General features: G+C 50.2%; 1 protein-coding gene across 1 annotated transcript; it reads right to left on the reverse strand.

Moving 5' to 3' along the window:
- Positions 1-1,632: 1,632 nt before the first annotated feature.
- On the reverse strand, positions 1,633-25,381 carry IGFBP5 (insulin like growth factor binding protein 5). The gene is made up of 4 exons (XM_005519689.2): positions 24,076-25,381; positions 6,593-6,819; positions 6,308-6,427; positions 1,633-5,926 (listed from the first exon to the last, which is right to left on the reverse strand). Exons 1-4 carry the CDS (start codon positions 24,404-24,406, stop codon positions 5,795-5,797), a joined length of 810 nt encoding a protein of 269 aa, XP_005519746.1. The 5' UTR covers positions 24,407-25,381; the 3' UTR covers positions 1,633-5,794.

Genomic DNA, 25,381 nt, shown 5'->3' on the forward strand with positions numbered 1-25,381 from the left:
ACAGGCATAATGGGGTGTGGGATGTAAGCTGAAGAACATGGGAAAGGTAGCAAAATTAACAGCCTGTTTTGTGCCTCTGGGGCAAGCTGGAGGTGGCTCAGGTGATGCCATGGCAGGGAATGCCGAGTAGCAGGGTGGGGCACAAGGGTGCTCCAAGCCAGGTGCTGCCCAAAGAAGGCTGGAGGTGACAGAGATGCCCAAGCCAGAGCCCAGCAGTGCCTGGGGGCCACCCTCCTGTTCAAGGGCTGGCGGGGAACAAACACAAGCTGTGACACCTACCACTAGAGCAGCCTGCTCCAAGCTGCATCCTACCTGGCCTTGCACGCTCCTATGGCTGGGGGTTATCCACAACTTCTCTGGGAAACCTGTTCCTATGCCTCATCATCCTCACAGTGAAGAATTTATTCCTTATATTTTTAGTATAAAAACCTGCGCGATAGTATAATATAAACAATGTTACTTCATACAAAGAATATCATTATTCTGAAAATGTATGACCATATCTGTGTGCAGCTGTAGCTTCTTATACAGGTGTATACAGCTCCAGCTATCCTTAGGGATGTGATTTATTAGCCCGTAGCTGAAGGCAGCACTGACTTTTTGTGTGGAAAGCCCAATTTCAGGGCCTCTGCGGCTGGAAGCGGCAGCATCGCGGCCCTGCCCGGCCGGCCGGGCCCTGAGGGAAAGGCGGGCGGGGCATGGCGCCCCCTGGTGGCGGCTGCGGCGCCGCGCGGCTCCCGCCTCCCGTGCAGCCCGAGGGCTCGGCCGTGTGGGGTGTCCGGGGGGGACGGCGTGTCCATCGGGGACAGGGTGGCTGTGCCAGCTCCGTGTGCTGCAAGATGGCTGCGAAATGCGTTGTTGGCACAGCCCTGGCAACCCCCTGGTCCTCAGTGTAGGGACAGAGGGAATGATTTCACCTCCCGCCCTGCTCTGGGTGCATGGGGTGATGCTGGCAGGTGAATTGAGGGGAAGAGGGGCACAGGAGGAGGGAGATCGGGGGGGAGTGGAAGGATGAAGGGTGATGGCTGCCTGGACGGTGGGGCAGGCTCAGATCCAGCACCGGGGAGGGCAGTGGGATGAGCCACCGAGAGCTACCACAGAGTTTTTGAGGACCACGGCCTGGCTGGGCTGAGCAGCTCCAGGGATGTTACGGACGCTGGGGCAAATCTTCCAGCGGCCCCAAAAGGTTTGAGACTCAAATAGCACGTCTGCTCCCAAGCTGTAGAGCTCAGTTTGAGATAGATAGCATTTAGGGGCTTAACGTCACAGGTTGCTAGGTACTTTACCCTGGTAAGCTGGTTGAACGTGTGTGCTGTGCTCCACTGCCACATCCACACAAAGACAATGCTAAAAAAAACCAAAAAACCAACAAATTGTAGCTCTGCTTTCAGGAAGCCGTAAAATTAAGCTTGCAACTTTTACCAGTCACCTAGTAGATTGTTCTAGTATCAAAAGCCCCCCTAAAAAGCATTGCCACCATTTTACCCCATGCCCTGTACCTCCCTGAGCACCCTTGTGGAGCTGGCTGAGCCCCCAGGGGACCCAACACAGGCGACCGTGGGATGCTTAGGGCTGGAGCAGCTCACTGGCAGGCCTGGGCACACAGATGCTCCACGAGGGTCAGGCACGAGCTAACTGAATGCATAACTTTATTAAATAAATGCTTTGTCATGAGAAAAGACAAAGATCAAAGAGTAACATAAATTATAAGTTGAATAAATAGTATACAGCAATCTTCACTTTTTAATAAAATGTGAGATTTTTTTTTTAAGTACAAAATGCTAAACAGAGCATTAAGCTCTTCTTCCATTGTCAGTTTTTCACAAACTGCTTTTTTTTTTTTTTCCCACCAGTAAGATTATGAGTATTTCTTGTTTACTGGAAAACAAAACAAAACAACAAAACCAAAACGAAACAACAGATCTACCGTATGTATGTAAAGCTATAAAAAGCTACCGTAAAATGTGTAGTGAGTATTGCTTAAAGATAAAAACCAGGCAGGAAACTCGGAATCTGGTGTGTTTTAACAACTGTTTTACAACGGTGGGTAACGTGCTTGGTGACATCTGTCCCGATGGCAGTGGCGGTGGCTGGTGGGGCTGGGGAGGGGGCCAAAGCAGGCAGGGCTCCTAGCCAGGGCCAGGACAGCGGTCTGGAAGCGAGGTGAACTGACAGTTCTTTAAATATATAATGCTCCATTCGGGGGAAAAAAATCAACAACAACAACAAAACAAAACAGAAAAAAAAACCCAAACGAAACCAACAGCAACGAATTTTCATGGGGAAGGTGGAGAAAAGGGGAAGGGGGGAGAGAGCGGAGAAATAGTGCAAAATGCTCTTGTACTAGTGGTTTTCAAAGTCCACTGCAGTACAGACAAGGGGTAGCCCAAGCCACTGAGCGCCGCTCCCTGGGCAGATATGGTGGAAGGGCTGTCCTGAGCCATCCTTGTCCTCTCCTTCCCAGCTCACATCCTAGATACCAACATAGGCTCGGTGCAAATACCATAGCCAGAGACCCCTGAGCCTCACGACCCCTGATGCACAAATTGCCAGCATCTCCTGGTGTGCCTCAACCCTCCCCAGCTTCCAAATCTGCCACTTCTGGTTCTCTCCTAAATGCAAAGGGGTGCTGCTGGGTGCTGAGAATGGGAGCACCTCATCACTGCCAACCCTGAGGGTGACCAAGCCCTCCTAAAGTCACTCTCATTCCCAGCACAACCCAGGCTCCAACCCCGGTCCTAAATATTAGTGCAGCCTGTAAACAGCCTCGTCCTGCCAGGTATCCTTAAGGGAGTGGGCAACCTGGGGGGGAAGGGGGGGGTGTCACTTGGTGCCCCATCCTGGGAAGGTGATCTGGGGGGTGAGGGTGGTGCAACCTAAATGTCCATCATCCTCACCCCCAAGGTTCATGGGGACAGGACAGGCAATGCCAATCCCAGTATGGGGTATGCAGCTGTGAGGGAGGCTATGTGGGATGGATTTTGGTACTCTGGGATCCCAGGGCCATGTAGACTTGCTTTGTAGGGAGAGGACGGAGCATTGCCCTGTGTCCCCGGTGTCTGTGGTGGCTTCATTGAGACACCACCACAGGGCCCTGTGAGCTAACCCTCACCCTGCAAAAGTATCCTCCCCAAAAGGCAAGGTCTCTAGGGATCTGCTGCCCTCTGCCTTCTCCCATCCCACCCCATAGGCATGTCTCCTTTCTCTGCAGCCAAAGGCTTTCAAGTTTTGGGAAATCAAACAACAAAACAAAGAAACAAAATAAAATAAAAAAAAAGCAAGGAAGGGGAAGAGAGAAGGAAGGAAGGGTCCTGGGAAAGGTGATACTGGCCTATGACAGTCAGGAGGTTTTGCACAGGGATCAGCAAGAGGACAGTGTCAACAATGGTGTCCAATGGCCCCTGGGGTTAGCACAAGCTCTTCCTTCTCCTGCTGTCTTCACCCCATTCTTCACTCGACTTGCATCCCAGCATTAACCCACCACTCTGGTTAAACCAACCCTGCTCCATCAGCTCTGCAGAGCCAGGGTCCCTCTCTCAGCCCCCACCATGCTCCCCTCCAACAACACAGTTACCCCACTCCAACAGGCTTTTTTGGGGGCAGATCTACATTTGGTGGCACACTTCCTTCCAAAGCATGGGAAAGTGCTTTGTCCCCAGGCTGAAATGTGTTCTGCTGGGTCTCCATGGACGTCCATAGGCAAAACTTGCCCCCAGCTGTCACTTGGAGGGAAATAACTGCAGGTGTCCAGTCCTGCCCTCCATCAGGATAACGTCCTGGTGGGGGGCCCACAGGGCTTAAGGGAGTAATGTCATCTTATGGGAGGATATGAAGGCTCCCAACCTGTGATGGCAAGAAGCCTTCATCAGAACCCCTTAGTGTTGAATCCCCCTTGTCCCATCCCCTCTGGTGGGGGCCCCAGTGGTGCTGTGGACCTCCATTTTTCTCTGCCCAGGTCCAGGAAGCTTAAAAGGATTTGGGAGTTCAGGAACCTTCCACCTGAGATCAGCTGTGTCCTTTGGCCAGTGCTGGCTGCTTGCTCCAGCTGTGGCAGTAGGATGTAGTTCCCAATGGGTGTTTCCCCACCATAGCACCCAGACCCCACAGTTCCCTTTCCTTCCTTCCGTTCGCTGCAGGATCTCCTCCCAGCACCAAAATCGTGGAGACCCTTGTCATGGATAAACAAGAGGCAAGAGTCCCAAAATCAAATGCAAACGTTGAAAACAACAAATGAGTCAGGAAGGCAGCCGAGGGCTGTCCCAGCATGCCCAAGGCAGTGGGTCTCCATGGTGCAGTGGTTGCTGTCACTCAACAAGGAGCTGGATCCCAGGATGAAGGCAAGGACCCATCACAGGATCTTACTGCAGTGTGGTGGGAATCAGCCATGGCAACATGAGCAGTATCCTCAATGCAAAAGGATGGAGACTGGTGTTTCCCTACCCACAGGGAAAGCTATAAACCAGCCTTAACAAAAAACCACGATAAAACAAGTGGAGGTTTGGGGTTTTTTTCCCCTGGAGCAAACCACATTTTTGGCTGTGAAAAAAAAAAGGAAAAAAAAAAAAAAATCTCCATAGTTGGTCGTCTTTGTGGTGGCAAAGGGTGGTGAAGAGTTTTGGCCCGGATTCCCCTGTCCCCATGTAGGGATACTTCAGTCTGAACAGTGATGCAGTCCTCAGTGTTGATGAGCCCCGATTCCACAGGCACCGATGCTCCTCCGTAACTCTGCTTCTGTGCTAAATCCAGCAGGTTATTTGTTTTTGTGAGGGGCAGCATATCCCCCAGTTGCATATTACATTGAAACCTCCAGATTTCAAGGTGAAGTGCTGCAAGGAGGAAAAGCCACATCAATGCACACACACGTGCATGCAGGTGATGAGCACTTTCACACAAACAGAATCCTGTTTGTCCAAGAAAATTTCTGACCTTCCAATCAAGATGAACTGGACAGGGAATACTGTATTTCCTTTTGTGATGACTTTTTTTGAAGTCCACAGATGCTCTCCAGGGGTATTTGTGTGTTTCCCTCCCCATCTTATCTCCAGACACAAAGCGAGTGTCAGTCCCACGTCTCCTCCCTTGCTGAAATCTGCTTGGATTGAGGGCAGTCATTTGAGATGGTAATCAACTCAAGTGAGTCCCAGCAACATGGGGAGGACACATTGGAGGACTGCAAGGGGAATGCTCGTGGCCACAAGATTTTCTCTCAAGACCCTTCAGAAATCAACTAGCTAACACAAAAAAAATATAAAAATAAAAATGAACCTGCCCAAAACCCGTACTGGAAAATCACCAACTTGGAGAGCTTCCTGCATCAGGGTGACCTCTGCTTGTGGCAGAGGGGTGTAGGCAGCGTTGGGGAGAGGTGCAGGACGGCAGAGCGGCCATGGCTGATTTGTCTCTGGCTCTATCCTTTCCTTGCTGAGTCCTTGTTGTCAAAAGGCTGTTGTAGATTCCGAGTCCTCAGTTTCTTCAGCATTTATTTTTCTCTCTTCTCTTTTTTTCCTTTTCTCTTCTTTCTTTTCTCTTTTCTTTTTTTTTTTTCTCTTTTCCTTTGCTCTTTTTTCTTTTCTCTCTTTTTTACTTTTCCTTTCCTTACTTCTCTCCTTTCTTTCTTTTCCTTTCTGTTTTTTTTTTTTTAATTTTCCTTCCTTTCTCTTTTTTTCTTTTCCTTTCTTTTTTCGTCTTACATGAGATGAAAGGAATCGGAGTCCCGGGGCGTGGGGAGGTGCGGAGGGGAGGGCGGAAGGGAGTCTGGGTAGATAGTGATGGGGCGGAGGGAGGGGATGTGGCTTCACTCCACATTGCTGCTGTCGAACGCGTGGCACTGCAGGTCTCCGCTCAGGAAGTCAGTCCCCGGCAGCTTCATGCCATACTTGTCCACACACCAACACAACCCACGCTTCCGGCCCCGGGAGGGCTTGCACTGGGGAGACACCCAAGGGCAGAGATCAGTAGCTGGCCACCAGACGCTGTGGCTCCCTCCCTGGGGATCAGGCCTCACCCCTTTCACACCAGGGATGCAATCCCCCACGGTAGCATCTAGCTCCTGCTGTTTTCAGCATGTCCCTTTCCCTGCTTCTACCCTAGCCCAGGGTTCTCTGACCTTTTCCCCTCCCTCACCAGTTCCATCAGGGTGCTTGCTTCAAGCCAGAGGGCACTGGGAGCCATCAGCAAGGCCACCCACCACCAAATGTATCTGGAGATGCTTGCAGCAGCACCCCATCTGACCCAGCAAAGGAAAAACCTCCATCCTTCCCACTTGGGGCAGCAGAAGAAAAGCCTTCCTGGATGGGGAGCATCCTACCTGCTTCCTCTTGTAGAAGCCCTTGCGGTCGCAGTTGGGGAGGTGGACAGCACGGGGGACCATCCGCTGGCTGCTCTTCAGCTCCTGCAGGGATGCCTCCATGTGCCTGCGGCACGGGCCCTGCACGGAGGGAGATCAAATGTGAGAAGGGGAACACCTGACAGAGCCTTCCAGCTGCAAAAGCCCCCAGGTCCCCCCCTATTAGTACCCATTACCCAGCAGTAAAAGCCCTCCCACAGTCACCTTCCCATGGGAGCCTCATGGAGCGACGGTGAAGGCACCCACCAGCTCAAACTCCTGCCGGAGCTCGGGAATGACCACACGAGGGTGAGCCGTGTTCTCAGCCATGCCCACGAACTTGGCAAGGGTCAACTTCTTCCGGCGGTCCTTCTTCAGGGCTTCAGCCTTGAGCTCAGAGAGGCGCCCGTGCTTGGGCCGGTAGGCCTTGGGCGGGTAGGTCTCCTCTGTCATCTCCGATGTGGTTGGCTCCTCATGCTCCCGGGACTCCCGTTCTGCAAGGGAAGGGGTACCAAACTGTCATGTCTCCATGAGATGAGTGGGGCTTGCTTTTGCACAGAGAGCCTCTTTTCCAACCCCAGAGGAGGTCTTTGCACCAGGCAGGATGAAACAAATAACCAAAGGAATCCCTTTCCCAGCTGCTGCCTACATCCCTGGTTTTATCCCACTGTGTGGGACTTCACAAGGTATTTTTGTGACCTCCGAGCTCGGGACAGGAAGGTGTCTAGAGAGCATGGAGGAGTCAGAGGTCTAGGATGCACTTCTACATACAAGGGCCATCATTGTTTTTGTGGAAAAAGACCAGTGTGAGGGTAATCCTATCTCCAGGAAAGGCCAGATGACACATAAATGAGGCAGAGAAGCCCCTGTCCTATGCATGTTGAGAGGATTAAGTGACGAATTCATACTTAATCCTGCCTTGAGAACACAAGCCAGGAATGCTTGAAAATGAGACAATTTCAAAGCCAAGGTAAATCACACAGCACAACCACCACGTGGCTGGGCAGGCACTTCAGCAGTGATACCAAAGATGTGTCTGACAAGTGCTGGGATCTTTGGAGTCCTCAGCTTGCAGCCCCACTCATAGGATCAAACCAGCTCCCCTCTGCTGGCACACACCAAGCAGCCAGCAAAGCCAAGGGTAACACTGCCAAGTAATGCTGCCTAACTGCCACTGATGGTACTGACAGCAATCGGGGACCATGTTTAGGTTCCGTCCATCTTAGGGTACCCATCTTCCTGCAGACCTCCCAGCATGACCTCTGCTGCATGGCAGGATGAAGTCAGGAGCCCTGAGCAGTTATATATAGGAGCAAGGTGGTAACAGTCTAAACTTAGATGACTTGTGACATTTAGTACAACCACCAGAGTGAAAAAGGGTTATTTCTTGACTAAATATGAATACAGTTTAAAGCTCCTGAGGTTTCCAGTCTCCTAACCCCTGGGTCTCCAGCCATCCGGCACTGATGACAAGTCTGTGCTGGGACCAGCAAGTGACCATGAGGAAACTCACTGCAGCAGAAGGAAAGCGTCAGAGTAGCTGAAATCTGTTTCTGAACAGCATCTTTTGCAATTTCTATGCCAGTGAACCCAGCTCATCCCCTCCTACAGAAGGGAAAAAGGCTCAGGATTAAAATAAAAGCAGATATACGCCCCCAACAAGGCAAACAGGATTCTTTCTGTACACCAGCTGCTTCCTGGAGCCCAGATGCAGCACCAGGAGGGAGAAAGGTGAAGATGATGCCACTGCTGCCCAGGGATGCCTGAGGATGCCCAGCGGGGGGGACAGACAAGAAGCTCAGTGGCAGATGGTAGTGCCAGACCGTCACACACCTCAGTTGGGGGGGTTTGGAGGTGACTGAGCAGATAGGCTGGTCACTGGGTGCCCAGGCCAACCAAAAGTGACCTTACACTCCCCCAGCAAAGAATTTAAAGTTCCCCATGGCCACTTATTTATTAAAGTGGCCCTCTGCTTTTTCTGTTTCCAGAAGAACAGCACTGGATCAGTATCCTAAGCTCTACACCCTCCTAACTGCCAAGAGCAACATAAACAACCCCCTGCACCATCCTCAGGACTCATGTGGCTCCCCAGGACACGATCATTTTTGCCCCATTGTTGCTCATATGCTTGGGGTTTTATTCCTTGCTGGAAGACTCAACTGCTTGCACAGATCACAGCTCCTCTACTCTAAGAGGATGACAGACAGGGGATAGAGAAGAAATTGAGTAAGCTGGGAATTACTTCCCAGAGAATGAAACAATATGAAGTGCAGTTGAAGTGCATCCTTTGCCTCAAAAGATATTCTGGAAACTCAAGGTCCAAAAGAAGAACAGAGGCATCTGCAGTGACTACGCTGCTCTTGTGGCCGTGAAACACGCTGTGTTCTGTCCCAGGAATTCCTTCTGGCACCCATCTCCAGGGCTGGATAAGGTGCTGCCAGAGTATCTCCCTGGGCTGCCACAGAGTAATAAGGGGAGGGAAGTTTCACATCGGTGCTGGCAACCCCGCAGTAACACAGAAGGGGCACAGCTCATTACCTCTGCATTAACAAATAAGTGAGGCACAGCTTCTTAGCGCAATCCTAATAAAAACAAATAACAAATAAAGGATACAAGGCAGTGAGGATTCAGTCAGAAAAACAGTACAAGGTGTCCAGTCCCCAAGACTCACCATGCAATGGGTGTTTGCAGCAGCTTAGACTGTTCACATTCTCAGCACCTTTACCCTTTTGCAAGCACCTTATCCCTCTTCTCCCTGTAAGCTACCAGCAAGCCAGAGTGACCTGGGGACTAATGCGGAGAGCCCTTTCAGCAAGGATAGATGGGAGCCTGTGCTCTTGCAGACAACTGATGTGCACTAAAAGCTGCCCAGATCCCAACCCGAGTCCAGTACTTTCCGCATGGCTGAAAAAGCACCTGGAACTGACCCCCTTCAGTCCCCCTGGCATTCATGCGTTCCCCCTCAAGCGGGAACATATGCTTGGGATGTCATACAACAAAGGATAGAAGTGATGGGACTCCTTCATCTGTGACTCAGCAATGGTATCTTATTTGGGTCTTTATATCCCAGTGATAACTCCATGGATGCCTTGAAGGGATCACTTTCCTCTATCCTCTTAGGTTTTTTATAGACAAGTTTCCTTCAACAACAAGGCTGATGCAACCTCTTCTAACAAGCCAATTTTGACAAACTGAAGGGCAGAGGTCTCTGACAGAAACTCTTGACAAGCCCTGGGCAGCTGGTAAGGGGCCTTCCCAGTGCCAAGAGGAGAATGTAAGGCAGAGCTGGGGCATGAAGCACTCATGCAGCCCTTCCCTTCTCTTCCCAGTTGGCTCATCCACCTCAACTTGCAGCTGCCCACTGCCACCAGACCAGACACTCACATCAGCATCTCCTGAGCTCCTGCACCTTCCTTCCCATTCTCACCCACCAGCTCATTCATTAACCTCTCATAACCTCAGACCGGCTCATGGCAGGCAGCATTTGGCACTGCTGTGCCTCCCTGACTGAGGAGATGCTGGCAAGGAGCAATGCTGTGTTTCCCCAAATAAGCCCTACTTGTGTTGAAGACTCTGGAAGGAGTTCAGGCTGGAGTTCCTCCTCCCTCACAGTCAGGCTCTGGCCTGCCACACAGCCCCTTCCCACTTACTCCCACACGCCTGGTGGCCACCTGCAGAGGCAGAGCTGCCTCTCTAGGGGCACAAGGCATGAGCAAAGCATGCTGCATCCCTGTGGGCTTAGGGCATGGGCAGGAAGGCCCTACTCATGGTCTCCCTAGATGAGAGACAGTGGGAAGCAGGAGGTGGGTGACTTGCACAGCTCTTCCTTCTCCTCACAACTCAGGAGAGGTTCACCTCCCAGTACAGGTCCCAAGCTTACTGGCACAGAGAAATGACACAAAAGAATGATACTGCTAGTCAAGCTGAGGATGCCTGGCTAGCTTGGAGGTGGCACAATGGGCTGTAGCCACTTCAAAGGGATGTTGACCCTACAGCCAAGGCAGGAGACTGAGCTCAACTCAGAGCCACCCCATGGCTTCCTGTCTAGTCTGATCCACTGTTTCTCAGGGAAAGAAGGGCAAGCATCTGGAAAGCCTCTTGAACCAAGCCAGGCCAAAATGACTGTACTGTTGATGTCTTAATACATAAGCCCTGGGAGGCAAAAAATACCCACAGCAGAGCATGGGCTGTCCTATGCCCTGTGCTGAGGCATAGTGTCTTCTCCCCACTCCAGGCTAGCCAGAGGAAGCTCCCTAACAGGAACCATTTCCAGCCATTCCCTGCAGAAGGGAAAGGGAATAGCAAAATACCAGACACTGTTTCTGGAAAACCACAATTTGCTCCTGTTGGCTGCCTTCTGTCCTTAAGAGGTACCACTCAGAGCAGACTACACATCATCCTGCCCTGCATCAAAACCCAGCCTAGTGCTCCTGGGCTTCAGATGCTTTGGACCCACGGGGAGGTCTCTATATGGTGGTGGGTGCACTTACAAGGGGGAGTGGAGTGTGTGGGAACACTGCATCCCTGCCTGCTGACATTACAGAGTGAAGCATGAAACTTTTTCCAAATGGCTGGGAGGCTCGAATTTTTGTAACACATTTTCACTGGTTTCTGGCAGAAAGGATCTATTGACTGCTGCTCCTAATGAACCATGCTCGTTACAGCCACAGCCCACTGCTAGAGGACTTGCTGTCCTGTTCAACACCAACACCAAAAGCCACATGCACCTAAGAAGTACATGCACAACCACAGCACAACCCTGATAAACAGGCCTCTTGATTATTAGCATGATCATTATTATTTACAGCATAGTCACTAACATTATACACCACTTAAGCAGGAAGGTGTTGGAGAAAGATTTAATGGGGATCTCAGTTAAACCTCTAGCACAGGAACAACACAAATGTCACTCATGGACACTGAGAATTTGCCCAGTCCTCTGCCCCAAACTCAGCCATCTCTGTTCAGAGGTGCCCATTGCATATGGGGCTTAAGCAGGAATCCAGTTCTTACGTACCTGGCTGAGTATTTTCCCCAGCTGCCCTTCCCATTTGTTGCCACTCTAGAGGAGGAGACCTACACCAAAACTTCCTGGTATGGGCAAGCAAATTCCTCCCTGACCCGGACTTGCACCTGTGGCCATGATGGAAAAATAAAAACTCCCCCCTCCTTGTCAGCACACAGAGACAGCTACTGTGTTTGCATGCTCAAGATGCAGGCAGGGAAGGGATGCAAAGAGAGGAGAGTCATCTCATCTCGCACCCTTTGGCAGCTGGAGAGTACAACTGAGCAAAAGCATTCCTGAGCTCCCCGGAGGCCACCAGACTCAGCTCAGGCAGAAGCCCAGGAGCTTTCACCCGCTTAATGAAGAACAGCTCACTTACATTCCTGTCCCAGGCACAGCCCCCCGCGCAGTGGTGACCGGCCCCCATCTCTGCTGGGGTGGTCAGTGGAGCGGCCCAGGCGCTGTGCCTGGGCTGGGGTCACTGCTGAGACCACCGCCCTGGTGAGGTCAGGCAGTGAGCTCAGGCAGCCGCCCAGCCCGAGGCCATCTGGCACCCACTGGAGGTGGAGCAGCCAGGGCTGAGGACGGAGGCTCCAGCCAGTCCCTCCACTAGCCCAGGGTGTTGTCTGCAGGAGAGCCAGCTGCAATGTGCCTTGGACTTTGAATGAACTTTTGTGCTTTGGTGGGGTATTGGCATCAGGCCAGTGCAGTCTATCTGGTAGGGACTGGTGAGGGAGCATGCTGGTAATGCTTGCAGGTGATGAGAGGCTCAGAGGAGACACCACACACCAAGAAGAGATTAACAGCAGCCCTGCTGGGACTGCCACACCACCTCCCACAAGTCTCAGCAACGTGCAACAGACACTTAAAACAAATCTATGTCACATAACACCCAAATGCTAACACTGAAGTGTTCTGGATGGCCAAATTCCATGTGTAAGTCATCACAGAGATGCTGCGCCCTCCAAATTGTGACTAGCCCCATCATTTGGCTTGGGTGATGATTTTAGGGTGGAACGAAGGTCCAGTCTCCTCTCCTGTTACTTCAATGATCACATATAGGCCTCCAAAGGTCTGAAGTTAAGAAAGGTAACTCCCACCACCTCTGCAGTCTTGGTCCCCTTGCAGCCTGTGATGTAGTTCCCATGGGCCAAGCTGTTTTGCAGACACAGAAGCAGTAGTAAGAAAACACAGACCCTATTTATTTCCTTCCTTGGGATTAGGAACGTCAACAGCTGCCAAAGGCAGCAAAAAACTTTTGTGATTTGCAGAGTATGGAAGGAAGTCTTCAGCAGTCAAAGCACTGTGGTGAAGTTCTCTCAAAAACACCCACTCTGCTCCACCACACCCACTCACCTATCAAAGGCAGATGATCAGAATCCCATCAGTCCATGGCTCAAAAGCTACACAAGCTTTTGGAAGAGGGGCTCCAGGGTATTCCAGTATCTCACACCCCTGTGACAACATGCTGGAAGTTGGTGAGACCTCACTCCCTTGTTCCACTGAGACACCTTTTAAGGGAGGGACATGGATCAGTAAGGCCAAGCTCAGAAAAGAGATGGAAAAGCATCCAGAGAGTTGGTTTGGAAGGTTAGGGCTTATCTCCATTTTATTAAGCTAAGACCCAGGAGGATGCTTGGGAACAGCTCAGGAATACCTGAAGGGCCTCAGAGAACAGGCACTGATGGCAGAGGGATGTGCTATTATGTGGCTTTTTTTTAATTTCTATTTTTAAATTATTATTTGGGCTCTGCTGAACTAGCCTGGGAGACCAGCTCTTTCTCTGGTGATTAATGTCTCCTCAGCAGAAATCTGCAGATGCAGATTCTGCTGTATCAGCCAGGGCTCACCTGCAGAGCATGATTATCAGGTGCTTGTGCTGCCCCCAGGTTCACACAGATTCATGGGAAAGGGAGATCATCATCCTGATGACCTCTGTGTCCTCATACAGAGCTGGATGGGGGAGAAATGCAGCTCAGCATGTGGGAAAGGAGCTCTCAAGGGAACCAGCTCATGTTTTGGTCTGGAAGTGCAGGACCTATCTGCAGGAGTCAATCTCTGGGTCAGCACGACTTTGCAGTGCCAGCAAATGCTATGGAGGTGGGAGCAGTACAGCTATGGGAACTGGAAGCCTAAGGAAGGATCTGTGTTGCTAAGTGCCAGATGGTACTTTCCTGAGTTGCCCTTCCTTACTGCAGAGCAACTCTGTAGAGCAAGGAGAAAATCAGGTTTGGATATGGGGAGCTTCATAATAGGAGCTCCTTCCCTACACACTGCTGTTAGTTCAGCAGTCTCCAAGCACCCATGCTGTGCTGGAAGAGCCAAGCTTGGGCACCAGCTGGTGGGCTAGACTGGTGCTGCCTTGAGATGTAAAAATAAAGACTGTGGCTGAACAGGAGGTGTTGTCTTTGTCTCTTTCCAAGGACCTCCCAAATCTGTTTACAATCAGTTCTCCATGCAGGTGTGAGAGTTTGCAATGCACATACAAGACAAGATGCACATACAAGAGCAGGTGACAGTCAACAGGCAGCATAGCCTCTGGATTCTCATGACAATGATTCTGCCCAAGAGAGAACCCAAAATGTCTAACCACTAAAAGAACTGGGAAACTTCCCAGAGTTTCACCCTCTGGCAAGATGATCAGCAAACGTCCATACATTTCAATTAAATGATGCTGATGTGCACCATCTTGCAAAACTGCAGGAACTCTGTTGCTAGATAGCTGCATATATCAGCCTGACATTTCCTGAACAAAGTTATCTTCCAAGTGGAGGGGAAGGAAGTATTGCAGGACTAGATTTATATCAAGAAGCTCCTGTTGGGGATGTGCTGATGATAGGGAGATAAAACATATTTCCTTCACATCATCTGGAGACTGCAGATGTTCCCCATTCCATATGCTGAAACTGCAGAAGAAGCTGAGAGCTGAATTATGACCCACAGAAATCTAAATAAATCATCTTTCAATATTAGAGTGACCAAGACATATTCTTCCTTCCTGGAAAGGATGAAGTAATTCAGCTTTTCTTAAGTCTTGCATCTTTTCCAATAAATCCACCCTAGTGGCAGATTTAATTGGTTGCAATAAAGGAGGCAAAACCCATATCAAGCTGCCAAGAAACCAAAGCATAAAAAATTAAAAAAGGAAAACTCAGAGAAAACTGTATGTCAGTCTGCCTAACTGACAGTAAGGGTGAGGAAAATCTGGATTAGCTCCTGAAAGGCATCACTGAATTGTTTACCAGCAGTTTTTCCATGGGGCTTATTTGTGACAAAAATATGAGAATACACATGTTTTAAGGTTTTCTGAATGAAAACAAAAGGTTTTTTGATCATCTGGCCGCCAGAGATGACTTGGAAAAATCTTCCTGTGCCTGCAGAAATGAAGGAAGTGTGATGGGTTGGAACCCTAAAAGTGTCCATCAACTGCCGTTATTGCATGAAAAAGAAGCAGGCAAGGGGGACTTTCTGGATGCAGGCAGCTCAACACCAGCAGTGGAGGAAGTGTAACTAGGGAGATGTAGTAAGTAATTTGCCTTTGTGGACTTTGTGGGGCTTGTCTTTAAAACTCAGGTGAAGAGTGGTATCAATATAAATGAAACATCAAGAAACCTGGACTTAAAACCAGGTGCTGCCAGGATGCTGATGCTATTTTGGTTTCTGAAACCCAAGTAATACAAATCATAGTAGAGTCAGGTGCTAAGAAGGCCTTAGAAGATGACCCATAACCAAAGGAGTGCTGCTGGTGGCTACCAAGAGCTGGGATGTCAGTGTGGATATTGTAGCTTTTTACCTTAGGAACAGTATGAAATTAAAAGGAAAATCCTGTATTAAAGGATAGGATCCTGAGAAAAGGCTGTCCTACCAAAAATGCAGTCACTACAGGTTATCTAAGCTCTCAGGCCTGTTTACAGGTGAAGGTGGCTTTTGCCTTTTAGACAGGGTTTTGGATCTCATTTTTTTTCATGTTGAGCAGAAGTTTTAACAAGTGTCCTACTGGAACTGAATCCAGGACACGCTGCTCCTGTCAGAAGCTGGTGGTCTCCATTCCAAGATCTGTCCCCACAGATGGTTATGGAAGGTCTCTGTTGACTTCAACAGCAGTCAGGAACTGGAAGGGCCAAGAAAGCCAAACCACTTGCTCATGACAAAGGGAGAGGAAAAGGCCCATCAAGGTGGAGATGCACCTCAGTCAGGTGTTGGACAAGAACTGTTACAACACCAAAAGTCTTTCAGGTGTGCAGCTGTGATTGCAAACTCCAGCCTAGCCTGGATTAAGTTCTAGGCCTTCAGCCTCACTTTCACAGTTTTGCCTTAAACCAGATGGAAAAGCTGTTTAAGAACATCCATTGCTCATCCCTGTGTCAGCACCAGATGACACATCATCACATGTACTGTCCATGTATTATCACCTCTGAGGGATGAAATTTCCAACTTCTGCCCTCAGGACTCCCTTCTTAATGGCTCCTTCTCTCATAAACCTTGTGTCTGCAGCCGGATGTTACGTAGTCTCTCAGTCCACCTAAGTAGTACCACAAAAAAGTACCAGAAGCCTGACATTCACACTTGGACAATATTGATACAGAGAAATTTTCTCAAGCTTGATCCTAATGGATGACTTTTGCCCCTCCTAACATTTTTCCACCCTGTACCACTGCATACATTAGCAATTTATTTTGGTCCAACACAATGCAAAGATGCTTTTGAGTGTTTAAAAATCCCCATGGGTCTCTTGACAGACAAAAAAGTATAGACCTCCATTCTGGGATCTGAAATTCCACGAAAAGATAACTGATGACTCCTTGCCACAGGTCTGGAGCCTTTTTGGAATGCTAAAACCCTGTTGCACTTTTTTGTTTCTCCTGCAACCTCAGGCCACTGCTGCTTTTACAAAACCAAGTAACTGGCTACTGAAATGGTTATGAAATGATGCAGTAAAATTTCACCCACATCTACTATTTCATCAGGAAAGTAGGACGCACAAATACGAACGACTATATGTCACTTTCTATTTAGATAAAATATCTTAAGACATATATGTAACTGTGGCAGCAGCATAATTGACTGCTGGGCAGATGTAAGACATGCAATTCTTCCCTGGTAAAACTTTTCTTCTTTTCCAGCATCTCCTTTAAATTAGTAAGTGAAAGCCAGGTTCCATAGTTTTCAGTGGCTTATTTAATTACAGATTTTCATCATTTTCTAACACATAACATCTGATTTCTTAAGCATGAATAATAAATGGCTCTGTTGATTTTACTGTCCTCTGATGAATCCCATCTGAAAAAATAAAATATTTCTACTGTTTACCTACAAAAAAGAATTATCAAGATTGGCCAACTTTGCCCCCAAAGTTAGTTACCTTTAAGAAACATTCCTTCTTCTGTTTAGCCAGGCAATGATTTCCCTAAGTATCTGTTAGAATTACTTACTTGCCCTTAAATAGCTACCAGACAAGTCATCTTCATCAACATAACAATTATCTCCATCATCAAGCCAGCTGTGTCCATCCAACAAGCAAACAAACCAAACAGCAACAACAGCCCTCGAGGCTCAAAGCTGCAAAGAGCTCTCCAACTCTACCAGAGCCAACAGCCTTTGCCTTAGCCCCACAGTCCTTCGAGGACTGAGGCAGCTGGTTCCCACTGAGAGGAGAGGTGCCAGAAAGCGTTTGCTTGTCTGGCTCTGGAGGAAAGGTGCTCAGCATCCTGCAGGATCAAGGCCTGCCACGCTCACAGGGAACAGTGTGCCAGTTTGCTGTGGGAGATATCGACCCCCCATTCCCACATTCTGCATGGAAGAGACAGCACCACTGGGGTGGAGTTGCAATGAAAAATGATGTCAATGTCAGAGGGGTCTGGAGAATAAGAGCAATAGTGAGAGCAAGGCCTGGTCCACATGCACACAAGAAATGCCTACTGACTTCACACGCATAAATTTAACATGCCTCGTCAAAATTTAATCTGTTGACCAGAGTCTCTCTCTCACACTTGTCCTGGAAACATCATAGACAGAAAACTTACCAAAACATGCTGAGAAATGGATTCCTTGAGAGCAAATTTGCTCACATCGAATCACCGAGAGTCCCAAATTTCTGCAAACACATTATGCTGGCTTCTGCTGGTATTAACTTCAAGCAGTGCACTGACATGAACACTAAAGGGTTCCCACAAATCACTAGCATCAAAGAGTCACCTCAAAAGCAACATCTTGCTGAGAGTTGCCTTGGCTACACAGCTGAAGGAACATAGCGTCTTGTGGGAATTGAGTGGTCAGGGGATGGGGCATGTCACCAGTTATGACGGAACCCTTCCAGGATGACCTGAGGCATGAATCATGAACTGTGCCCAGTGATCTTAAACAGGCAGCCCCAGGATCCAGGAGTGCTGGCACAACTGCTGCCCCACTCCATGTCCTTGGTCCATGTATCGCCCTGGGGAGACCCAGTATGGAGGCTCACACTCACTGGACCCAGGTCTTAGGGGATTCCAGCATGGGAGGGGGTAGACATCCCTCTCCTTCTCACCAGCAGAGCCTCCTCATACTTTCTGGCTATTCCTGTCCTGATGATAAACAGATAATATCTACTTCTTCCCTGTAAAAAAACTCCTTATAAATGACTAAGTGGTTATCAGGCTGGTTGCCAGTGAATTCACACAGGCCAAAGATGACCTTTGGATCATCTCTGGCCTCTGCATGCACCATCTCTTTGGGTCCTGTAGCTTCCTCTGCTCAGTGCTGAAGGCTGTTTTTCCTGCCCTCAGCTGCCACATTTCAGCAAAGGGGCCATCTTTTCCCAATTCAGTTCTTCTTTCACATCTTCCTGGAGGCCAGCTGCTGCTGCCTGGGCATGGAGAAGTTTGCAGGATCCCAGAGACCTCAGTGCCCCTGGCACCATCTCCTTCCACCTACGACACCAGATACCACTGCCCTGGCAGGTGGATTGGCTCTCCTTTGCAAGTCACAACTTCACACCTTCACTGTGGAGAATTTGCTTGTTTGACATGGGAAAATTTGCCCTCAAGAAATCTCTCAGCATATTATCTTCGTCTAGCCTGAACACACAAGCCACCTCTAAACACAAGTGGTGAGTTTGGATCCACACAGCTGGCTGAGAGGAGGATAGATCTTGCATCTATCTCCTTCCTCACCTCCCATTATTAGATATGCTCACCTGGTGCATCTCATTTCTGAGCCCCCAGTGGGAGGACAGGGTAGGCTGATCTGTATGCCAGTATCTGATCTTCATGGCAAAATGCGATGTGCCAGTCATGACCAGAACCTCTGCATCTAGGAGAGGTTTGTGTGCACTGCCTAGAAACCATTCTGCCTCCAGAGACAAGAATGCTCTGTGCGTGTGCTTGCACACATTGAATGTTTATGCAGGCGTGTGTGGGCGTGTGAATACGGGTGCATGTGTGCATACGCTCACATGCGTATCTTCCCTGTGCATATTAATTCTGCTGTTCTGCATCCCACATCGAGGGGCAGGTGTGTTCCAGCCAAATTCTCCACTTAGTCTGGCCTTGAATTTGCACTACTAAGTGCTTGGGTTAAAAGAGCAAAACAAAAGGGAAGGGGCAGGATTTGTTGTGCCATGTTCACTTTTGTCTGCCCTGTGAGTTAGCACAGAGAAACGAGTTACAACTATTCTTAGCAGCTCACCCAGCTGAGAGGAGCACGGCAAGCTCCGGAGGGGCTGAGGTTCCGCCACCCTTCCCAGGCTGCTCCCAGGATTTTCAGTTTGCATCAGGAGTTTTGGGAAACGCTGCTGCTGCTGCTGCTGTAGCAGCTCCCGCAGCTGCTCCTGCATGTGCGGCTGCGAGCAGAGCTGCCGGCTGCGGTCGTTAGGAGGAGGCAGAGCACCGCGCTCCGTGCGCGGCTGCCGCCTCTGCTCGTCCCCCCTGCCCGGGCACGTGTGGCCAGATAAGCGACAGAAGACACTGCGGGATGTCCTGAAGCTGACACAGAAGGTACCCCGTCTTTCCTACCCCTTTTTCGTCAAGCCTGAGGAGACACGTCGCAGTGAAGCAAACGTTCCCAGTCGCACGTGACTGTGCTCATGTCACTGACGTGCCAAAGCAGCGACGATCAGCTGGGCTCAGGATGCTGCTGCTTAAGTATGACACAAGGAGGCACAATGGCCTCCTCCAGCATCCCTCAAGTTTGCAGAGGCTCCTGTCTGAGTGCAGTCCCTGCTCTCCGCTGTGGTGGTGCAAGCTCTGGAGGGCTCCCTGCACTGACCTGGAGCGGGTCCAGGGCCGCGTGGAAGCTCGGGGCCAGCTCTATCACTCATGCACGCACGCACGCACAGAGCCACGTCTTTTCTCCGGTGAACTCTGCTGGCACTCGGCAGGAATTTCATTTGGATCAACTACTTAATATTCTCCCTCCTTCCTTAGAAACCAGGCTGCCGAAAAATCCTTCCAGCCAAGGCCCCTCCTTTCCTGTTTGAACCACCCCATCCCTTCCTCCCCCGTACACACACACACACACACCGCAGAAACCCAGCTCTCTTGCTGGCACCTGATGGATATTTCATTCGCTTTTTTTTATTTTTTTTTCTAAGTATATTGTTATTGAAACTCCAGATCAAAAGAAAAATGGAGATTTTCCTGTTTTGTGTCTGAGGTTTTGCAGGCCTGTTGATACTAGCTTTCACCTTGACAGCTCGGAGCTGCTTTGCACAATGGACCTGCCGCTCGCAGCAGCCGGGTCCCTCCCAGAGTGACATGTGCACAAGCCAGCGCATCCCGAGCGACCTGCTCCCATGACCCCTGCCCTAACCCTCACCCCGGACCTCGGCATGGAGCTGCCCACCTGCCTCGCCACATTCCCTTTGCTCACCCCTGAAACCCAGCATCCCCAAATGTAGAGCAGGCGAGTACAGGAAGGGGGAATGGGGTGGGGGGAAATATGCTGGGGAGCAATAAAGGACAGCACCAAACACAAGCTACAGAAAATTTGGACTCGGCAGCACTCCTCCTCCTCCACCTTTCTGCTGACACAGCAAAGATGGTTTTCTTAGGGCTAATTCTGCACACCCTCCTCCCGCCCTTTCCCCTCCTGGTTATCGTTGGCTCACGGTTTCATGAGGAAACTTGCCAAGTCTTGCTCGCTTTCTAGAAAGAGAGCAGGAATGAGAGAGAAGGAAATATTTGACAACCTTTGTTTTTCCATGAGCCTTTTTAGGGCAGCAGGCTCCAATCTGTACCCTCCACTCCCTGGTGCTCAGCCTGACCTTGCTGTCTCAGCAGGAGGAAGTCTGGCAGGAGCACAGGGGAGAAAAATGGAAAAGACGGGGTATATTTCAAAGGAAACCTAAACAAAACAGAGAAAACCCAGAATCCTGCAGCCTGTGCCATAAATGAAGCTCATTCATGTTTTTTTACCAGGAACAGTCAATTGTAGACGTGATGTTTGGCTTTTAGTAAAGGACAGTGTCTGACTGTTGTGGGAGGAAGGACTACAGGGACCATCCTGTCAGTACCTACATACCCATCTACTTAAAACAACTCCTACTAGGGCTCTTTAATCCCTCACTTGCTTTCATTTCAGACCTCTGAACATACCAGGAGGACATTCTGCTCATTACCTCTAGCATTCCTCAGTACCACTGTGACCAGCATACATGTGAGGAAACTGAGGTATGGTACCTGGAGTATTCTTGCCCCCGGGCAAGATATCTGCTCAACAGGAGAGCTAAGCCTGGCCGCCCAGACTCTGGCTCTTGCAGTGCTGCTCAACGCATTTCTACCTTCTCCATAAGGAGGAAAGCATCTGCAATTTTAAACTTGGCCAGCATAAGGGCAGAAATAGATAGAAATGCAGTTTGATCTAGTCCTCACCACTGTCACATAGTTTATTTTGCCAAGTGCTGATTTTTTCTCAGCAGTTTGCTGCTCAGGGCCAATTTTGGTCATTGATAAATGGGAGGGCCAGGCCAGCTTCCCCAGTGCACGGTCCCTGTACTGCTGGCCAAACTGGCAGAGGCCAGAAAGTTCAAGTCAAACTTCATTTCTTTTCTTGCCCTGTTGCTTAGAAACATGCCTATGAAAATATACTTTGTTCTCACACGCTACCAACCAGTCAAATGCCAAGTGACTTTTTTCCCCCCCTCTCCCATCCTCAGGAATTCCTGATTTATTTTTTATTTATTTTTTGCAATTGCATAAATCTCAAGAGGAGCCTGCTGGTCTCCTGTGGCTTCTTTCAGCAGCCTTTCCAATCCAGGCTCATCTGCTGTCTGCGAACAAAACCTGTTGAAAAGAGGCCCCCGCAGCACTTGGGGAGTCCAAGCTGGAAGCGCAGGTAGTGCCAGGGGGTCGGTTTGCACGACAAACCTGCCACCACTTTCCTGTCCCTTTCCTTGTTCATTCAACAGGCGTTCCCCATCCCAAGAAAATCAGAAGCAGCGGAATGACAAGGGACCTAGCTAAAGTTTTCACACAAAGCACCTGCTGCTGCTGAAGGACCAGTTTCCTTGGGAAGTGCGAGGCAGGTGAAACGGAAGGATATTCATGCTGGGAGCCAAGTGCCAAAACTTTTTCAGGTGTCTGTATGGGGCACCCTCAGCTCAGGCGCAGGGATGGGCCCTGCTCTCCTGCTGGGTTTCAGCTGCATGGCTTTGCATTCCCGACCACACTGCCTGCCCCCAGCCATGCACACACACGTGCAGAGTAAATAAACACCAGGATGACGAGCTCCGGGATACTCAGCCTATCTCTGCTGACAGTGGTTACTGCCCAGCTTCCTGGGCTCCACGGCAGGAACGTGGCTCCCGGCCTCACCTCTGCTCCCTGTGTAGATCGGCTCCCAACCCTCATCCTTTACAGCTGCCCTTCAGAAAACCAAGCTCAGCTCTGCTGTTTCTGGCTGATTAAAGGGAGTTTGGACATCTGATGTCATTCGAGGGAACGGGGAAGTTATTCCACACAGAATTCGGTTTTGCTCTGAAGGATGGTGCGTAGCAACGCAACCACTGCCTGCAAGCAGCAAAGGGGAAAAATAATAAAAGCATCAGGATTTATTAGGTGCTAGAAAGGAGAAACGGATTCCCGTTGCAAGGGTATAAGCAGTCGCCCGCTAACAACTAGAAATGACTGTTTCATGGACCAAAGAAAGTGAGGGTTTCTGTTTTTTTGGGGTTTTTTTTGCCAAGTGGCTCCCCCAGACATACAGACACCCTCCTTACCTCCCCTTCACAGCGTGGCAGAAATACAGATGTATTTGGAGGAACATAGGGAATCTGTCCTCACATGAGCTACAGGATCCAGAAATGGGAGTGAAATGACTGTCAAAATGAAGGAGTGCTTTCTTTCATGTTTTTGTCACGTGCAAGGTGCAAACATTTCAAAAGCTTGGCCTTGTACTGGTGCTGCTATGCTTGCCTTCATGCTTGCTTTTAACCTGTTCTTGCCCATTATTAGCCACACCACCATTATTTTTTGCAAACAAATATCCTGTCTCTAATGCACCTGCTCTCTTCATCTCCCCAAGCTAAAGCACATCGCCCAACAAAGATGTCCAGCAGCTGGCAGACAGAAAGAGCAGGCTGTAGTGATTCCAAGGAGGAAGTGTGAGGCAGAGCAACAAACCTGGGGGTGGCTGAGGACTTTGGGAATGGGGCTGCTGGTTTTAAGGAGATGCCCTGCTCTCCTCTGTACTTCAATCTGCAGAGATCAGCTCAGGCCCCAGAGCAAGGTGGGGGATATGGTGATAGGAAGTTGTCAGGGAGAGGGTTGAAGACAGGGATGCAGAAAAGATGTAAAGGATGCAACTGAGGAAGGACTGGGATGCAGTTGCGACTAAAAGGGTGCATCTGGGAAGTGGGAAAAGAAAACCCTTTCACTGGAGATGGGACAATCAAGAGATGACGATGGAAGGCAGGGTAGGGGGAGGCAGTGAGATGATGCAACAGGAGGTTTGACCAGAGCACAGAAGGAAAGAAGGATGGGAGAAAGTTGCAGGGGGCATGGAAGAACAGTTAGGGGGGTGGAAAAGTACCCACAAAGATGGAAAAGCAACTGTGGGTGTGGGTGTAAGAACAGCTAGAAAGACGTGAAAGTAGCTGGAAAGGTGGAAAAGTAATAGGGGGGTGAAAGCAGCTAGGGAAGTGGTGGTGGTGGTGGTGCAGAAGCAGACAGAGAAGATGGAAAAGCAACCGGGGGCTTGGAAAAGTTGCTTGTGGAGGGGGTGGGGAGAAGAGAGAATGGGAAAATAGTTAGAAAGATGAACAGCAGCCGGAGTGTGTAACTGTGTGAAAGAGAAAAGTCAGGCAGAAAGACAGAAAAGTAGCCACAAAGCTGGAAAAGCAGCTGGTGGTGGTGCAGGGGAATGGAGGAGCCGGGAAGGCGAAAAAGCACACGGCGGGAGCAGGGGGGGGAGGGGGGAGTATGGAAAACCGGGCGGAAAGATGAAAAAGTAGACGGGAAGGCGGCAAAGCAAGTGGGGGCATGGAACAGCACCTGGGAAGATGGAAAAGCAGCCGGCGGGATGGGAAAGCAGCGGCAAGGGCAGGGAAGAGCAGCCAGTGGGAGGGAGCAGAAAAGCGAGCGGAAAGATGGAAAGGGAGCCGGAAAGACGGAAAAGCAAGAGGAGGGTCGTGGAAGAGCACCCGGAACGAGGGAAAACGCAGCCGGGAGCTGGCGGTGGGGTGGAAAAAGCAGACGGAAAGATGGAAAAAGAGACGGCAAGGCGGTTAAGCATCCGGGAGAGCTGCGGATGGAGGATCGGGGTCACTCACCGGCCTTGGCTTGCTCGCGGTAGCTCTTCTCGCTGAGGCAGACGGCGGTGCCGTGGAGCAGGGCGTGCAGCGGCTTCTCCTCGCCCTGGCGCGGGAGGCAGCGCAGCCCGCGGGCGCAGCGCTCGGTGTAGACGCCGCAGGGCTGCCCGGCGGGCAGGGCGCAGGTGAGGCAGCAGCCGCAGCCCGGCTCCTTCACCAGCTCGCAGCCCAGCGGCGGCGGCGGGCAGAGCGACAGCGCCTTGGCATCGCAGGGCTCGCACTGCACGAAGGAGCCCAGGCACCGCGACAGCCCCGGGCAGGCGCCCAGCAGCACCAGGAGCCGCAGCAGCATCGCGGCGGGGATGCTGCGGGACGGGGCGCGGGGGGCTGCCGGGAGCGGGCGGCGCTGGCTTTCCGCTTGCCCCTTCGGGGGTCAAAAAAAAAAATTAAAAAAAAAATTAAAGAACTAAAAAAATTAAAGAACTAAAAAAAAAAAATAAAATTCGAAAAGGAAAGCGCAGCCCGTGTTTGGAGGCGCCCCACTCTGGGGGTTATTCTCGGGGTGCGAGACCCTCCTGCTTCTCTTTTGGCGTTGGGAGAGGGCGATGTCTAGATTTCCTCTTTTTGTCTTTTTTTTGTTTTTTCCCCCCCCTGTTTCTCCTTTCAGCTTTTTCTCGCCTCGGAAGGGGGAATTCGCACCGCGATCCGCGGGAGCGCAAAAAAGAGGGAGGGAAGGAGGGGGGAAAGGGAGCTAAGCCTGCAGGGGTTGCAGAGCCTACAGGTTGCAGGGGGAGGCGTGGGGGAGCAGGGGTGTTTGGGGAGGTGGGACGGCAATTTCGCACACTCACTCAGGCACACACACACACTCTCTCTCTCTCTTCCCAAAGGGCTGGGAGGAGGCAGGTTGGGAAGGGAGCAAAGTTCCTTGAAAACCAGTGTCCTGCTAATAACGCATCAAAGCAGTCAAGAGGAGAAGAAAAAAAAAAAAAGAAAACGCAGGAGAAGGAAGAGGGGATGCAAAAGCTCCCCTCCCCTCCCTCTTCTTCTGCAGGAGGAAAAGTCTCTCCCGACGCAGCGAGCTGCTGGGAAGCTTGGTATGAAGCAAAGTTGTGTTTCGATCGGCTCTGTTCAACTCCCGCTTTCCTCTTCCAAGATTTGCAAAGAAAAAAAAAATAAGACCAAAAGAGTAAAAAAAAAAAAAGTTTTCTGCAAAGTTGGAGTGTTTTGTTGCAAAGTCGGCAGAGGAGCGGTAAAAAATCAGGGGGAAGGGAAAAAGAGAGGAAAAAAAAAATCCACTTTGTAGATCTCCCAACACTTTTCCCCTGGA

Source organism: Pseudopodoces humilis, chromosome 8 (genome assembly GCF_049639895.1).
Source record: "Pseudopodoces humilis isolate 2021_Gansu_Grassland_sample_001 chromosome 8, ASM4963989v1, whole genome shotgun sequence".
Taxonomy (NCBI): Eukaryota; Metazoa; Chordata; class Aves; order Passeriformes; family Paridae; genus Pseudopodoces; species Pseudopodoces humilis.